We start from the raw sequence: 19,467 nt of genomic DNA on the forward strand, positions 1-19,467 counted from the left end.
TATTGGTCCTGCACATACCCTCAACTCAACTTCAAAAACAAAACAATACAACTTTCTTTGGGGTCAAAGGAGTGAGGCTAACTTTTTATTTTATGGGCCAATTATTTTCCTAATAATTCTTCTAAATATTTATTGAAGGTTTCCTGAAAAGAACTATACCATTTGGGACTAATGATAGAAATAATAGTTACAAAGGTCTGAGACTGTTATTTTCGTTTGTTTAGATAGTGGAGTTTAAAAGAAGTTGTTATTTTACAGAGGAATTTTCTTTGAAAGAACACTGCATTTAATATTCTTCACACATGTGAACAAATGAATTGTGTGACTGATTAAATAGTTTGTTTAAGAAAACTAGGTAGGAAATTATTAGAGATTTAACGAAAAAATAGCATATTCAAGAGTGAAATGCAATGACTAATGTAATGTAATTCAGTTATTTCAACATGATTACAGCATTGATGGTTTCGGTTGACTCATGTTGGCTTCTCAGATGCTTCCATGCTCTCTAAACTAATCATTCTCCTTTGCTGCGATCACTAACATCCCTTTACTACAACCCTATTGGCCAACTAGCCCACTGCTCATCAACAAGTGTGCCCCATATTTTCATCTCCATATGGCTGAAACTCTTACGGGGTCAGGGTTGTCCGTGCCACATGACACAGCTGTGAAGGGCTCACAATGAGGCTGCAGCAAGCTGTGATGGTGAAATGGATGAGAGGCACATCATAGAGTGAAAAAAAAAAACAAAGCCGGATTTGAAACCAATATGCTGCATTTTGATGGTCTCAAACTCCACCTGTCCCCCTGGAGGATTGCTTCAACTGATACAGCAGCAATGTCACACTCAAAAAATGCTGTAATCCATGACCACTGCTGCTCACAGTAAGTAGAGGGGAGCGCATAGCTGAAGCTTACATGCATCTCTGAATGAGCTAGCTCCCCGGGACATGGGTTGTGCATGTGAAAGAAAACTGCACAGCATATTAAACCAAAACTATTAGGCCTCACATTCTCCAAAAGGGTCACCTCGGGTTAGGAAGAGATAGATGGAGGAAGGTGTGCAAAGGAGCAGACTGCATTTTACAGCTTTTTGAAGTGATAAGCATTAAGTTAAAATCCCATCGCTCCAAGCTGCTCCACACTCCAACCTTTACTTTTTCTTCATTTCCATCTCCCACTGCTGCCATCTGAAACACATTTTGAGATTCCTCATCCTCCTCTACATTTTCTCTCTCTAGTTTTCATCTTCATTTTCCACTGACTCTCCACTTACTCAAACCTCCATCCAATCACTGCTACAATCTTCCCCCCACCCTGTCAATATTTGTCTGGTCAGCTCTCCGTCTGTGCGCGCTTCCAAATGAAAGGAGACTGAAATCAGCTCTCAAAGAGGGAGCAGATGGTGATACTTTCCTGATGACATCTTTTGGCTTTTACAGCACTTCTCCACCACTTGTATCATCCCTTACTCTTTCAGGACACTAGAGGCCTTACAACAAGTTCAACAACCTTTCCTGAAAGTATGAGCTGCTTGCTTTATATCTCAGCCCTCAGTCAACAGTGTTATATGAGTGAAGTGGCTTTCAATAAACAAAGGAATTACTTTTCATGCTAAAACTTAAACTGACTGGACTGCTCTGCTCCAAGCTCAAAAAACAAAAATGCATTATTTACATGTCACAGTAAATTTACTGAGTGGTGATTACACATTCATTCTACTTAGATAAGCAGGCTTGTATTGCACATTTCAGCGACATAAGCATCTTTTTAGGATTTGTGAGAGATGGCAGGGAGAAAAGACATCAATCAGCTAATAAAGGTATCAAATGTCCTCAGGAAAAGAGGGATAACATTTGTATTGAAGCAGCATCTTTAACATTCTCCTCATTCATACAAAGTGCTCCCTTTCTGTAGCTAGAGTTTCAGTTGTGTTGAGCGGAGTAATCCAACTCCCTGGGAGACCAACAGCGGTCTATACGTTTTGTATTCAGTCAGAGTACTTTGGTGGATAAGGATCTGATGCGTTGCTCCTGTTGACCACGCAGCCACTAATGCACCATTGTCCTCACTTAATTCTGCATCATCATATCATTTTAGTCCATCATAGCGTAGCAGTTTCAGCTTTCAATCATGTGGCTGGCTTTGTTTTTATGTGTAACAAACATTTACACGCTGTGAGCATGCTCAACTGTTTTCTGCCGATCCAAAAATCTTTTTCCCTTACCCAGGGCTGCACATTTCCTGGAGCGTGCAGGCTTAAACAAAGCCAGTCATCTCCGTCAAATCACACTAACATAAGATTTAAATTAAGACTCTGGGTCTATGTGCTTTGAAGATACTGCTCAACATGTGCTGCTTTAACAGATTAATCATTTCCCGACAATGTCAGAGTTAAGAGACAAGTGTGTTCTCTCATAAACATCCAAAAATGTTTTTGCCCCGTGATTGTATTTCCAAGAAGCTGAGCAACTGCAACCCTGGCCTCAAGTTGTTTGGTAGACAACGCTGAAACAAACAATTCCCGGACATTAGTGCTAATATAAGCAGTGTGTGTGCTTTTCTCTTCCTGTGTGTGTGCTTTTCGCTCTCGGCGCGCGTGTGTATGTGTGTGTGTGTGTGTGTGTCTGTGTCTGTGTCTGTGTGTGTGTGTGTGTGTGTGTGTGTGTGTGTCAAAAAAAACAAATTATAGTTAATCTGAGTCCGTTAACCTTAAACTGCATAATGGTTAAGAGATGCAGTCTGTTCCATGAAACGTATTAAAAAGGAGTCTTTGTGGTGTGAGGTGAAAAGATAAAAACAACGCTGGTTTAGGTAGCAGCTTCACAAAGTCCTTGGGAGTTAAGCCTGAGGGAGGCCACAGCCCTACAGGAGAAAAAAAAAATAAAAAAATAAAAAGTATTTGTGCATATAAGCATTCAAAAGACAGTCTGATTGCCGTCATACCTGGCAGCGTGACCTGAGGCAATGGATAATGGAGTAGCTACCAGCCTCCTTAGGCAGGTGTGGAAGGTGCTGTGGGTTCAAATAAACACATCAATCAAAATGACGGAGGACTGACAGCGAAAATCCACAGCTCCTGCTCTTACAAATAGGCTTCACCTCGATTTCACAGAGAAGACATTTTTCTGAGTCAGGTGACCATTGCAAAAGGCTTGAGATCAGGACATTGGTTTAAATGGTGGATGGCACTGGTCCTCGGAGGGGCCACTACCTGAATACTCATTGATGTGGCAAAATGGAAAACCAAAGCTCTCCTGGCACGTAAACTATTTGACAGCTCTGACAGAAGCAAAGTTGAAGCATGTTGGGGTCAACAGCAGGCTTCTCCACAGTCTGCCTGTTTTGCGTCGGTCCTGCCAATAGTACTCTTATTCAGTCTTGCCTTTGCTCCGTTTCTACAGCAACAACATGCTCCTCACTCGCTTTCAAGTTGTTTACAACAGAGTGTAATTGTGCTCTCTTTCACCTTATATTTTTATTCTCTCACCTGGACCCTCTCGCTGTGCTTGTTCAGTGCACTCTACCAGTACTCAATTTCTCCTCATGGTAGACGGAGGTGAATGTCAATGTCGGGCTGCAGTCCTCTGCACTCTGCAGAGCTCATTGAAAGCCTCATCAAGACTCCAGCTACTAGTGCATTCATGCAGCTGTGCCATCCAGAGGCTGAGGAGTGATAAGATAAGCACTGCGAACACAATTTCATGGGTTCAAGAGTGGCTTATGACCCGTGATACATGGCATCATGACTCTAGCTGCCTATTATCTTTATCAGCAACTCTTGTCTTGAACTGGTCCAGCGGTGCAATAATGGCAAAATACTATATTCACTTCCCAGGGTTAAAAGGCAACATTTGTCTCAAACGACATTATACCTGCAATAGCAATTCCTTGACATAAAAACCTCTACGTGACGTCTAAAAATGTCTGAAAGTAAAGCACCGATCTAAGACAGTAGATTTCTTCTCCCTAAACAAGCCTCATAAGATGAATCTTTGTTGAGACACTTGCTGCACGCCTGCTGAAGATGGATCGTTAGATTTCAAAATGTGCTCTGGGCTTCAAGCTGCAGACATTTCCAAGCAACAAACATCTGGTATTCTACTCTGCCTATGGGAGCTCTTTGTGAATGCTGTCTTTCTTCTTTCTTTTCAACATAACAAGAACAGATTTCCCCCCTCCTGTAAAGCAAATAGAGGAAAAGTAGCAGCCTTGTCCATTAGTTCAATGTTCTCTGTGTACACTGGGCTCTATTTGATTTTGAAACAAAACTAATGGATCTGTCAATGGTCTGTCTTTTAAATCAGAGAGGATTTCAACATTTTTGAAAGGGATTAATGCTTATTTGGCTCTTTAGCAGCTCTCCCATCTGATCTCACACATTTATAAAAACTTAAAACTTTCTAATTTACCCAGATTAAGATCAGCGCAGCACAGGTGGGCAACAATGTCCCTGAGAATAATTCTTTGTAGTGACATTTTTCACAATTGTTTAAAGTTGTAAATTAACATAAAATGCGCAAGCAGGCAATTCTAGTGAGGAATGTTCCCAACCCTGATCAAGATCATTTAATATTACCTTCCAAAACCATGTTCTCATGTGAGATATATATATATATATATATATATATATATATATATATATATAATTTTTTTTTTTTAGATCAAACAGCTTAACTTAAAAAAGGGAGTGAAAGCAACTACGCCTATGAAGATATTCTTCAAAAGTGAAAAAAAGTTTGTGCAGCTTTTAAAGCTTTGATGGTTTCATTTTCTAAAACAGAACAAACCAATTAAAATAGCATAGGAGTCACTAATACAAAAACCAAACGCGCAGAACATCCTAAAAAGTTGGCAAAATATTACCCTCTGTATTGTATGGTTTTCTTTTATGTCTTGTCAGGAGGGAAATCAATACAGCAGTGTTTTTGTCTTAGTGACGTGTAAAAACTTGGTTTTATTTTTAGGCAACTTATTATAGTGGCATTGTTTTTTTTTTTAAAGATCTTTTTTTTCCCCATTTTAAAACAACAACAACAACAACAACAACAACAGACAAAAACACTTTAACAAGAAAGCCGACTGGATAGTTCCAGACTTTAGTTGCACCTTAACTTCTGAAAATGTGTCTTGTTGACAAAAGTCGAGTATAATGTACATCTGTGACGCCCACGTGGAAGCCTACACAGACAATGTGCTAATTTACTCGGAGGATGGGAATTACATCGGGCTAAGTTTAAGGGATATCTTGAAATTCAAATATGTCTAAATCAGGCCTTATTCCAGTCTCTCAGACAGAGTCTGGACATGCCCATTATAGCCTTCATTCTTTGGCTCTCTGGCTACAGTATAAACAACTGGAGCAAATCTGTCCTATTTTGTTCCATCCTGAGAAAAAGTCCTTAAAGCCTAAATCAAATGTAATGACCGTTTACTCCACTGTGCTATTTAAGGCTCTCAGTACTGTGGTTTAAGGTCACAGTCAAGTCATTCTGGTCATACACGTGGGAAAAAAAAAAAAACTGAGGCAGAAACAGTTTGACAACTTGAGTCTCATTTGATTAGTTCTGGCCATCATTTGTTTCGGTAATAATAATCACACTCATCACCTTAATTGTTGAGATCTGTTTACATCACCAGAAACAAGCCATAGTGCGGGCAGGTTGGCCAAACTTTCTTGTTGGAGAAAACAAAAGTGAATGGTAAAAGAGTGGTCTTCCATCAACTAACCATTTGATTCAACTTTGACCCGCTGCCCTACTTGCTATGGTTGTGCATTCAAACCATTTTTTGTAATAAAGAATTATATTAAACACTGCCAACCTGTCTGATGATCTGACCACTAGTATCTTGTCCCGTCAGACTTTCTTGTACAGATGTTGCCGTGTTCCCAGAACTCAAGAGTAACTTTGGTGAGCTGATTCTATCATAACCAATAGAAATGATGGATAAAACTGTGAACCAGATTTATTCTTTAACCAGCCACACTGATGGTTCTGTAAGGATAGGCACAGTGGTGCATTGAGCTAAATGCTAATGTCTCAAGCAGGTATAATGTTTACCATGTTCACCATCTCTAGTACAGCGTGTTAGCATGCAAACATTTGCTGAGTCACAGTGAACACAAAGTACAGCTGAGGCGGATAGGAATAGTTTTGCAGGTACTGGTTTTACTTGGTCATAAAACCAAGTATTGAACAAAAATTCCAATTTTGACCTGATGATGGCGCTAGATATAAAGTCAGTGGATCACCAAAGTCACTAGGATCAACAGACCGACATTGCCATATCTAGAGGCATGCTTCTGGCATGGCTAAAATGTTCTTCCTCATACACAGGTCAGGTGACTAAAATGGCACTTTTTACAACAAAATAATACACGAGCATGGGTTGACTGAGGTGATGAGCCCACTATGTGCTCACTATAGCTCATGGCAGCACAATTACAGTATGAGCAGTCATAGCATTTTATACAGAGAAGTTCGTCTGAGTTGAGTCAACATCTGCCTCCCCAGACAACAATAAGGAGAAGTTCACAGTGTGGTCACACGAGTGAATCCATAGGCGGAGAGATTAACTGCTAATCTTCCACTGCACAGCACCATGGAGGATGATGGAGGATGAAAAAGAGGAGGTGGTGGGAGGAGAGCGAGAAGGAGAACATATGGGAGAGATATTTAAGGAGACGGTGATTGGACAAAAGTTTGATGCAGTCTCATTGTTAAAAGACTCTAGTGTATATTTGTGCCTAAACTTCATCCTCCTCAAAATGATCAACAATTGTGAATCTCATTATCATATCTTATTGGAAAGTGTCCGACTGCCCACTATTTTTCACTGAATGCACAAGAGACTTATTATGTGCCTGCGCTCTCACCACATACTGGCCACCACAATGGAGTATGGCAGAACTATGAGTCATATCAGACTCATTATACAGCTGGGGTGTACGGCTGCATATGAATAGCATACATCAGGCAGCCATTGTGCGTCAGACTCCACAGAACCAGACAGGCTGCAGAGGGGGAAACATCGGCAGGGTCTTCTCAGGAAGATGAATGTGGCCGCTGTGGGAAAGCCCAAAGAGCCTCCACCATTGATCTGGCTGGCAGTGGCTGAATGTTTAGGGCGAGTCACAGGAGTCAGGTCAGAAAGTCACTGGAAATTAAAGACACCCCGCAGAGACACCTTACAGTGAACAGAAGTGTGAAAAAAGCACTGTGGATGGAAAACATAGCAAAGACTGAGGCAGCAGCGTGCTCTCTCCTGGAAATAACTTCATTAACTTCATCTGTGTTTTGTCCATCTCCGTCTCTCTACATTTCTGTCTCTGGTTATCTGCAGGCTCTTCACTTGGGTCTCGTGTCTGTGCACTATAACTACAGTCGCTCCTTTAAATAAGACCTTCAAAATATGAGAAATGTACCTTCGCAAAAATAAATTAGTTCCTTTAAATTCATTTTGGCAAAATTGGTGGCTTTCACAGCTGAGAGCTTTTTTGAGTTCAGGTGTACTTTCGGTTAGTAAATTAATAGCTATACATCTGTCAGATTAGGTTATACAACATCCTACAAACTATGTAAATTATGCGATCATTTGAAAACAGCAAAGTCTTCTTATTTAACATTAAAAGTGTTAATATTGAGCTGTGAAAGTGTGGGTGGAGGGCGATGGGGCAGGGGTTAATTAGACGACCCCATCTCCTCTGAATGTCTCCCCCTCTGCTAAAAGCTGCTCTTTTAAAACCAAGTGCTGAAATACACACACAGTGCCCCCTCACACTGAAGACAAAGCAAACTCAACTGCGACTAACATGCAACATTATGCCATGTCTACTACAGTAGAATATAGAGCAGGTAATCGCATATATAAAAAAAATAAAAACTTAATATCGCACAGAGTGACACAGCTACCAAAGAAAGTAAAATAACCCGTGGAGTCATCACAATGGCTAATGAAAAAAAGGATGAAAAAAAGGTGAACCATTGTCCTTCCTTACAACCGTCAAGGCAATCAAAAGGCCCGTCCGTCATGTCGGCCCTTCCACATTTAATTATGTGTTTTAGCGCTTCAACCTCAAGTGGCTTCACGCAGCTGGGTCCTCCGGGAAACTTAAACAAGGATTCTAGGATACTCTTCATCTTCTATCGAAATACTGGCTGCATTAACGCCTGGTATGGAAGTTGCCCCGCCTTCAACCGTAAGGCATTACAGAGGGTGGTGAAAACTGCCCAGCACATCACCAGGACAGCGGCCATCCATGGAGGACCTCTACACCCAGCAGTGCAGTAAGAAGGCCAACAGGATTATCAGAAACCCAAATCACCAAAGCCACAAACTGTTCTGCCTGCTGCCGTCCGGCAGACGGTACCGCAGCATCGGGTCCCGCACCACCGGGCTCAGGGACAGCTCAATCCAACAGGACTATAAAGACTTTTGAGCTCATCACTTGTCATTATGCATATACAGTACAGGCCAAAAGTTTGGACACACCTTCTCATTCAATGTGTTTTCATGACTATTTACATTGTAGATTCTCACTGAAGGCATCAAAACTATGAATGAACACATATGGAATTATGTACTTAACAAAAAAAACTGTGAAATAACTGAAAACATGTCTTATATTTTAGATTCCTCAAAGACGCCACCCTTTGCTTTTTTGTTAACTCTGCAAACCCTTGGTGTTCTCTCAATGAGCTTCATGAGGTAGTCACCTGAAATGGTTTTCACTTCACAGGTGTGCTTTGTCAGAGTTAATTAGTGGAATTGTTTCCCTTATTAATGGGGTTGGGGACCATCAGTTGTGTTGTGCAGAAGTCAGGTTGATACACAGCCGACAGCCCTATTGGACAACTGTTAGAATTCATATTATGGCAAGAACCAATCAGCTAAGTAAAGAGAAACGAGTGGCCATCATTACCGTATTTTCCGGACAATAGGTCACTCCGGAGTATAAGTCGCATCAGTCAAAAAATGCGTCATGAAGAGGAAAAAAACATAAGTCACACCGGACTATAAGTCACATTTATTTAGAATAAATAAATCCATCTGTCAACTACACAATAGCACACAGAACAACAGGCTGAATACGGTAGGTGTCCGGTTTGTTAACGTAACACATTAACAGTTATTGAACTATACAATAGCACACAGAACAACTAGCTACCAGGGCGTGGAGCATGGATGTATTAAAAGGCGTGGAGACGTAACTGCACCGTTGACGAGCCCCTCCCGACTCATTCCTCCAGTAAGAGTCACCTTTTCGCCAGTCCCTCACAAGTTTCTCCCTCATTTCAAACTTTCTTTCTGCTGCTCGATTACAGTTTTCGGCTGCATATTTTACTACCTGCAGTTTGTTATCTCTTTTCTTTCTCAGTTGTCTTTGCGATTTATAGTCCGGAAAATACGGTACTTTAACAAATGAAGGTCAGTCATTCCGGAAAATTGCGAAAACTTTGAATGCGTCCCTAAGTGCAGTCGCAAAAACCATCAAGCGCTACAACGAAACTGGCTCACATGAGGATCGCCCCAGGAAAGGAAGACCAAGAGTCACCTCTGCTGCTGAGGATAAGTTCATCCGAGTCAACAGCCTCAGAAATCGCAAGTTAACAGCAGCTCAGATTAGAGACCAGATGAATGCCACACAGAGTTCTAGCAGCAGACACATCTCTAGAACAACTGTTAAGAGGAGACTGCGCGAATCAGGCCTTCATGGTCAAATAGCTGCTAGGAAACCACTGCTAAGGAGAGGCAACAAGCAGAAGAGATTTGTTTGGGCCAAGAAAACAAGGAATGGACATTAGACCAGCGGAAATCTGTGCTTTGTTCTGATGAGTCCAAATTTGAGATCTTTGGTTCCAACCGCTGTGTCTTTGTGCGACGCAGAAAAGGTGAACGGATGGATTCTACATGCCTGGTTCCCACCGTGAAGCATGGAGGAGGAGGTGTGATGGTGTGGGGGTGCTTTGCTGGTGACACTGTTGGAGATTTATTCAAAATTGAAGGCATACTGAACCAGCATGGCTACCACAGCATCCTGCAGCGACATGCCATCCCATCCGGTTTGCGTTTAGTTGGACCATCATTTATTTTTCAACAGGACAATGACCCCAAACACACCTCCAGGCTGTGTAAGGGCTATTTGACCAAGAAGGAGAGTGATGGAGTGTTGCGCCAGATGACCTGGCCTCCACAGTCACCGGACCTGAACCCAATCAAGATGGTTTGGGGTGAGCTGGACCGCAGAGTGAAGGCAAAAGGGCCAACAAGTGCTAAGCATCTCTGGGAACTCCTTCAAGACTGTTGGAAAACCATTTCAGGTGACTACCTCTTGAAGCTCAAGAGAATGCCAAGAGTGTGCAAAGCAGTAATCAGAGCAAAGGGTGGCTACTTTGAAGAAACTAGAATATAAGACATGTTTTCAGTTATTTCAAATTTTTTTGTTAAGTACATAATTCCACGTGTTCATTCATAGTTTTGATGCCTTCAGTGAGAATCTACAATGTAAATAGTCATGAAAATAAAGGAAACGCATTGAATGAGAAGGTGTGTCCAAACTTTTGGCCTGTACTGTACATTCCTTTTTACATTCAGTTTCTTAATTTGCAAATGATTTATAGTACGTATTGCATTTGTTATATTTTAGCACTTATTTTAACTTGCACTATTTTATGTTTAGTTTCTCGTTTTGTTTGATACTTTTGTGATATTCTTCTTTTTCATACATATTTAATTAGCATTGTTGGGGGAGCCTGAGACTTAGATTTTTATTGCCAATGACAGCTTCTCTGTTGCATTAAATAACTTGAACTAGTTGGGCATTAAAGTTATTTATAAAACATAAATGGTAAACATTTAGTGGTTTCAGCTTTTCAAATGTGAGAATTTGTTGCTTTTCACTGTATCTATCATTGTTGGGATCATAATGGGCATTTTTACTAGGTTTCTGAAATTAAAAAAAGACTAAAATATAAATCAAAAAGATAAAAGACAAAGATAAAAGATATCTTAAACACTAATATATAGTTATACCCCTACTGCCTGAAACCAGTACACAGAAGCACCACAGAAAAACATTTAATCTTTAACTTTCTGCACTTCTCAGTCAGTAATGACTTCGTATTTTCTGTATAAGCAGCTAAAGACAGGGTGTTTGCCAAGTTTGTGAAATCTTTCAGGATTCCATGAGTGGCATATGCAAAGTAGGTTAGTTTGCTGACACACACAACATTCATACCTTTATGAAAACATCTGCCAGACTAGAGAGAATCCCATTCTGCGTAAGTGTTATCTTCTCTCTCCAGCTTCTGCTTTGTAGACAGGCCGGGGGAACATGTGTGGCCTCAGAACATCTACACCAGCATCAACATACAGGTTGTGTGCGCTTGTGTATGTGTGGGAGAAAGAAAAAGAGAAATGATGTGCACACATGTCCACATTTGTGTAACATAAATATTAACTGGGAACACTGGATAATTTGTTTATGTACCACACATGCGGCAGGGAAAACACAAAGATGACTCTTTTGTACTAAGTCTGCAAAATACACCGATCACATTCTTTGCTTCAGACTAGAAGTGACCACCTTATGTACTCCAGTCACACATGTAAACACTCTTTTGCTGATAATTCAGAATGTCATGCCTAGTTTACCCAGCTCCAAGGCTTTCTGTGGGACTATGATGGCATTTCCATTTGCATGCCCCTCGGCACAGCAATCTGGAGGGAACTGATTTGGACAATTTACTGTAGAGCCACAACATTTTTGGAAAATGTTGTCTCTGTCTCAAGGCTAAGAAAGGTATTTCAAATATTTTTCAAACACATTTTATCAAACAGTATTTTTTGTGAAAATATTTTACAGATTAAGTCATACTGGGTGTAAACCAGCAGGCTACACGGCTATCTGCCATCTCAGCCAAAATGCTTCAACTACACCAAAAGTGCAAGAACGCTGTTTAAAGTAAACCAGTAATGTCACTATACTAGAAGTGCCTTGTTAAAATCCTGCAAGGAAAGCAACATTAAACAGTCCCTGTTCAGCCTGGAGGCTGTGTTCAAAGATTTAGCTATGGTGGTCAATTTTTAGGGGAGCCGGGCTTTGTGGAGTCCAAAATCAGTGCCCGGGAGCTCTACGGCGGCAGTTATTATCAAACCACCAAACATCAGAGGAGAGACAGGGAGTCTTGACTGTCCTTGGACTCTGACACGTGCTTCATGAAGGACAAAGCTTTCAGCGCTCTCTGTGCTTTCATAAAAAATACGTGCAGCATCAGAAAGGCGGGTATCAAGTATCACAGTGTTCAGTACGTGCACAGTCACCGAGATATACTGCTAAATATAATATCCTTGTAAGCAAGGCCATGCATGTTGGTGTGAATACGTGTTATGTGAAAATAAAAGCTACAGCTGTTTCCACTGAAACCTTGCTATATTTCTCAACACTAACCACATGCTGCTAATGTCATTAACTATATTTATAGTAAAAGACACCAGCAAGTGACATTGCAGATGGGGTTAAAGATGTATGATAATCAAACACTGGCAGCTCAGTATGCATTTCCCAGTCACACCACAAGACTCTTTCCCTATCTGCCAGAGCTTACTTTATTGTCAAATCATGCATAATCCATTCACTGTTCGCCTTATCAAAAACCCCAGACTCAAATAAATCTGACCGTATTATTTGCCAAAGCTAAGAACTGTAAGAGAACTTTTCTTTTTTTCCACAAAATAAAACTCTTCCTCTCCAAGCCTTTTGAAGCATTTTTATAAATATTTCTTAAACCTCAATTTATCTATCCAAACACGAGTTCAAAGTGGAGGAACCATAGTGGCCCACTAGGACATACCCAAAGAGGAGTTCGAAGAAGACAAATGAACTTGAGTGTAGCTGTAGGAGAGAGGCTAGTGAGGGGCCAGCAACAGTTAAAGATGTGTTGCTCTCTGAAGGAGCAGCTGACTAACTCAGAATTCTAAATAGTGCTGCTTTTTGTCTTGAGGGAACACACACACACACACACACACACACACACACACACACACACACACACACACACACACCTACACACACACCTCTACTTTGCTGATGGTTCCACAGGGAAGACGGGAGTCGCTGGTGTTTATCCACTTATTCCTCAGGGGGGAAAAGGAGGCTCAGCCAGCCAGCAGGAGACACACAGAGGGAGAGAGTGATTCTGAGCAGGAGATGCAGGGGTGGATCTTTACACTTAGCAAACATGGCGGCAGGGAGCCCAAATGCCCTCCAGACATTATACAGCTTATAGTTTCACTTTTATTCCCCAGCAGACTAAGGTAACCTTGCTACAACTGCATTCAAAGTTTAAACCCCTTAATCCTGTTAACCATGCATTGTACAAAAAGGTATTTCAGCAACACAAATGCACACCTTTATATAACTTCGGAATTTGTACAAAATAAAACCAGTTAAAAGTGAATCCCAGTTCAGTATTTCACCTCTGCAATGACAAGGAATGCTTTTGAACTTCATAGTGAACACAGATTAGGCTAGCACATGAATCACTGGTGAGGTGTGTGTGTGTGTGTGTGTGTGTGTGTGTGTGTGTGTGTGTGTGTGTGTGTGTGTGGGTGTGTGTGTGTGTGAGTGTGTGTGTGTGTGTGTGTATATAAAGTAAAAACACATATGTCAGTGGCAGTTTACAGTTTGTGTATACTATCACTTCTACAGCACAGGAGGCTGAAACACAGCACCATATGCAACATGAAGAAACCTCTTAAGAACACCTGTGCTGTTACACTTAGCACCCAGGATCTATTGTGAGCTGATGAGGCAGAGTAAAAAGGGCAGGCCACGGACATATTGTCTTAGCACCTTGCTTTGTTCATGAGCTCAAAAAAGCAACTGCACTCTGAGAGCACTTCACTGTGGAGTTTGATGCTGCTGGAGTACAGAGACCGAGAGGGGGGGAAAGAAAGTAAAGATTGATGAGCTGCTTGTGAGACTGAGTACAGATTTTGGTAATGATCTTGCACCTGACCTTTGTTATTATTGACAAATCAAAAGTGATAACAATCTCAGACATTAGAAAAATCCTGATAACTCATAACGACATTCAGATGTGAAAGGTTTAAGAATTTCTGAGAGTAATTCTTTTAATTCTGAGAAAAGTCAAATCCTCCTCAAAATCAGAAATCTGTGATTGGCTCAAATGAACTTTTCAGATGTGGCAGGTCTGGTTTCCAAATCACAGGTTTTTGTGTGCGACTATCCTGAGTGTGTAAAATAAAACTTTAAAAGCAGCAGAGATGATAAAATAAAAGTGCTCTCATTGGCTTTGGTGATTTTACGGAGTAGTTTTGTAAATTTGAAGTAGAAACGATTTACAAAATGCAGCAAAAAAAAAAAAAAAGTACCAAATCCTGTATTTTACCCACTATTCAACTGCAACCAGATGGCCTACAGGCGGTTTTAGGCACAAATGGAAAAGCAGACCAGACTCTGACCAGCCTCATTAGATGCAAAACCTCTGCTCAGCCCACAGGCAACAGACATAATTTGTTCGTGAGAGAAACATCGTAATGCAGAATTTATATTGCTGTGTTAGGATTGACACCCTTGGAAAATAAAAAAGAACTTATTTTTTAATTGTTCTCTGGTGAATGACTACAGTACAGCTGGGGTAACTTTCTCCACCTGCATTTAACTCATGTAATTTAGATCTAAAGCTTTTTGCTTTTGTCTATATCTAGTTGACATTTCCCCTGATCTTTGTGCATTCAATAGGTTCTTTTTTTCTAGGAAACAAAGAATTGTTTTTTTTAATACAAATTTCGACCTGTCAAAATGAGTTTATAACAAAATAAACAAAAAAAGGAAGAGACATTAAAAGGTTTAGGCATATGGCAAATTTTTTGTTCTTGTGGGTGTGAGTGACAGTAAGCAGAGCATGACTTAATGTGGAGCGGATACGAAAAGAATCATTTCTGCCACTTGAAACAATGACAAAACAAAAATCTAACTGAATTTTTTTTGCTGTGGTAAAAACTGAGGTTGTGATGGTTATGGTTAGGTTAAGGCACAAAACTCTACTGGATTTGTTTGGGGCATGTGCAGATGTTAAGTAAACAAATGTGTGTGGCATAAGATTAGCCTGCAACTCAGTTTGCAAACCTAAGATCAGAACCCCCTTGCTATTGTAGATCCCTATAAGATCAAAACTATACTTTATGGGATGAAACCACCCCATAATAATCCGTTGTGTCCCCAGCCATTTAACTCTTCACATACCTGCTTGTCCTTGTCCTTGTCCTTAGCTTTCCCACTGCCTGACACCCGCGATGAGGTGACATCACGGGGGATGACAGAGATTTGGTGCAGTGGCATGTTCATCCCAGCAGAGCCAACCAGGGGCGCTTACACACACACTTCCTGTCCTGCTGCCAGAGCAAAGGGCATGATGGTCTGAACTGTGACACCTTGCCCGCGTTGCCCTAAAGAGGAGGAACAGAGAACAGACAGATTAGCTACTAGAGAATAGAAATTACATTCAAATAAGAATATACTGTATGTATGTATGTATGTTGTATGTATGTATGTATGTATGTATGTATATGTACTGAGGAAGTTCACAATAAGAAACAAGAAATGAAAGTCATGAAAAATGTATAGCCGCCTGGGTTGTTTTTCTTTTGGCAGCTTTATTCTTTGTTAAAAATTGACAAAATGATAAGTCAGAGTTATAGATGAGTTTGGGCTTAAAAAAAAATAAATAAATAAATAAATAAAAAAAAGGGGGATGCCATACATGTGGGGTAACAGTTTAAGAATGCAAAGAAATGCAAAAAAATAAAATAAAAATGGATGCATAGAATGTCTGCAAAAAAATAAACAAAATGAGTAATTTTTGTTTTTTTAAATCACATTAGAAACTCTACAAAAGCAAGCCCATGAACATTTCCTGGTGCTGACCTGCAGTACGTAAGTAAGAAAACTTTGAGCCATTCTCAAACAACCAAATGCATGCGATTTTCCACAGGAGAGCAGAAGTTTGTCTCAGAATAGCACAAGCACAGACTGTAATAAATTATCACAGAGGTGATTGCCAAAGTGTGTAATAAATCACTACAGGAGGTGAATATGTGTGTGCAGGAATTCTTGTTTCCAACAACCTGGAGATTCAGGACCATGATTTCCACTAAAGGGATGGTGATCCCTTGATCACATGATTTCCCTGTTGTTCTTGGATAGATTCAGACAGACAAGAGTCACGAAAGCTGCGGCAGTATGGGGCTGTCCTGGGGAGTTACACAAGAGGTTTTACATAAGGGTCGTCTTAACTTCAGTTAACGCAGCCATCTGCACTACCAATGACAGCAATTAAGCTTTAGCTCCTTCTCACCACTAGGCAGTGTGTGTGTGTTTGCACGAAGATCTGTTTTGCCAAGCAAACCCTCAAGCTCCGCAGTATGAAAATCACAGGATTAAGAAACCAAAAAGCAAGCAGACAGATGGGAGGTCAGTGAAACAGCAGTAATCACAAACCAGCGTTGATGGCGGGAGGGGGGGGGCACACAGGGCCACTAAGAAGCTTCCGACCAGCACAGTCAGAGCTGCCACCTCAGTTCATCTGTCTCTGATAAGTACGGTATTTATCAAGATGATGATTATGCGGATACAATCTCACAAACACAAATAGTTAGCGGACATATGAGCTTCTTGTGCAAAAGCTGGCAGTCTCAGGTTGGTGCCAAAGAGGATGGGGGATCATGTGTTAAAGACCAACCATAAAGCACCTCAGCACTCAAATACATTTCTCATTCAACCTAAATTGTAAAGTAGTCGATTACACGGTGGAAGTATCAGGCACACAGTCAAGGGTTAATGAGAATCACAAACTGCATCACAGGAAAAACTAATTTAAAACAAATAGAATAAGTTTTGTTAATTCAGAGCATTAGTCACCACTTTGTTTGCTCACAGATAAGCATTTTATCAAATCAAATTTTGATTATCCTCACAGACTACTAAAAAGACTGAATGAATTCATACAACGTGACTTGAAAACAACTCCTTGATGATGCCTTTAGATATCCAGCAATATCCTGTTGGTAACTGAAAAGGAACAAAAATGAAAACACTATCAGTGGAAATTGCATGCATTATGGCTCCAACTAATTAGCATTTCTTTTAATTATCAATTAATCTAATCTGGTTATATTTTTGATGAAAGCTTTTCTTATCCAAACCTATCTCATACCAATTATGGGAGGTATATAACTATTTAGTAAATGGTTTACGGCTTCAGAGACTTGAGAGTGTATGCCAAGGAGCACTTAAGCTTTTCTGGATGCTTGTGGTGTTTTTTTTATTTGTCACCCATTCCTACATCAACCTTGACAAAGTAGCTAATATAATTGTTTAGCAAGGTTTACTCAAAACCGAAATATGTCTGTCTGTCTGTCTGTCTGTCTGTATGTCTTTAACCGCGTTTCACATGACAGTAAAAACCCACAGTGTGTTGGTTTGTTGTGAAACACAAACTAAGTTACACAGCAGTCTCCTAAAGGAAAAAGAAGTGTGTTATGATGCTACTGTAGCTGCATGTGTTGGCAACTAGAAATCAATAAAAACCTGGGGATGGCCTGTTCACATCCAGTCTATAATTATTCAACTCTTTTGTCTGCATGTCTTGATTCCTTACTTCCGAAGCCATCGGTGAAAGTGAAGTGGATTTTGGGAGTTGAATGCAAAGCCAGTAAAGTAATTTACTCCCTTTTGGTAATTCCATCTGTATCATCAGTGTGACCTCACTGTGAATTGGTAAGATATGGCTGCAGAATACAGGTCACTTTGATGGACATAGAGCACCAGCGTTGAAGTCGAGACCACCTAAACCAAGACCAAGTCATCACCAAGAGCAGAGTGTATCAATACCGAAACAAGACCATGACTTTGAGGGTTTGAGACAGAGTCAAGACCAAGACCAAGGCAGGGCAAGACCGAGTCAAGACAAAGACCAGATTTGTGTTACACAGCCAGAGCTTCTCTTGTGTCCCGCATTCACATTCTTGAGAGTGCGTGGGGGCAGGGAGAGAGGGGTTTACGGTAACAAAATTTCAAAAAAGATATGAGTCAAGTTATTAGTTGCATTTAGTTACACATAGGCCTAATTCAGACAATGCACAGGCAATTTAGCGAAATCCCTGCAGCCAGGTCTTGACGGGCCTTAAAATAAAATCTTGAGTCCTTTTTATCCGAGACCAAGTAAATGCAGTCGGTTCCGAGACAAGGCAGAGACCTTCAAAAATTACTGTAAATGAGCGTGGGTCAGGGGCCAAAGTTACCTGCCTGAGAGCATCATCACATCATTATCGCTCCTACTGTATTCCGTCAAAAAGGTTTGTATTAATTAACAGTGGTCATTCATGTGTCATTTCCCGAGCTAGATTTTAAAGTAAATATGAGGGATAAACAAAATACAGCAAGAAGGTCTGGGTCATGTATATGTGCACTACATTTGCAGAGCTGTGGTTCACTCAAATGTTTTTGCGGCAGTCCGATGAAACAACATCCATCACTGACCGCTGCTGCGCCAGAGAGGTCGTTAATGTGCTTTGAAAGAATAACAACTGCAGTAAAACTCTCCACTCTTAATTGGCATCGTGTTTCAAGCCTCAGGGTTTAACTCCGGGGATGCACTAATGGAGGCGAGAGATGTAATAGACGTCAGGATTACACTTTCTCCATACATTTTACACACACACACACACACACACACACACACACACACACACACACACACACACACACACACACACACACACACACACACACCTGTACGTGCTAAATCGAGAATATTTTTAGGATTAATAAAGCTAAACTAAAGCTGTCAATCAGGCTGTCAGAAGGTCCCTTGGATGTGAGATCACCAGTTTAGTGTGTGTGCGCACACGCCCGCGCGTCCTCCAGGCTTGCTGCCAGTCAAAGAGTTCACTGCAACAATATTAATAGCTACAAATCCAACTGCACTCCAACCAATCAAAGACCTCATGTGGTTCCAATTTGACGCTAACCTGTTGCCATGGCAGCATCTCCAGGGGTCAGTTTAAGCTGTTAGGAGACAACAGCTTCAAATAAACAGATGCACAGCTGACTGGTTATAAGAAACTGTCAAACTAAGAGTGAAGGTGGTTTTAAAGGGATAGTTCGGATTTTTGAAGTAGGGTTGTATGAGGTACTTATCCATCAGCCAGTGTATTACACCTACAGTAGATGGTGGTCTGCTGCTAGCTTAACACATCTGAATCTCTGACCAAACTGATGGCGGTCAAGTTGTATTGTGGTAATACAGGCATCCGGTATTATTATTATTATTATTATGTTATAGTTATATTGAAGTTAAGGGCCCATTTAATTGCCCAGCCCTAGTTAATCATCATTAAGAGGTTAACATCATTAACATCTGCCAGAGGAGAGTCCTGACA

At 40.8% G+C, this 19,467-nt stretch overlaps 1 protein-coding gene across 5 annotated transcripts in view; it reads right to left on the reverse strand.

Moving 5' to 3' along the window:
* The window catches only part of march8 (membrane-associated ring finger (C3HC4) 8), an 82,059-nt gene that overhangs the window by 49,630 nt on the left and 12,962 nt on the right, over positions 1-19,467 (reverse strand). For all 5 annotated transcript variants that reach the window (XM_039783984.1, XM_039783980.1, XM_039783986.1 and 2 more), the window contains one exon: positions 15,272-15,474. In XM_039783984.1, coding sequence (XP_039639918.1) covers positions 15,272-15,373 — 102 coding nt within the window. In that variant the 5' untranslated portion in view covers positions 15,374-15,474. The remainder of the gene's footprint in view (positions 1-15,271; positions 15,475-19,467) is intronic.

The sequence above is a fragment of the Perca fluviatilis genome, chromosome 19 (assembly GCF_010015445.1).
Source record: "Perca fluviatilis chromosome 19, GENO_Pfluv_1.0, whole genome shotgun sequence".
NCBI classification, from domain to species: domain Eukaryota; kingdom Metazoa; phylum Chordata; class Actinopteri; order Perciformes; family Percidae; genus Perca; species Perca fluviatilis.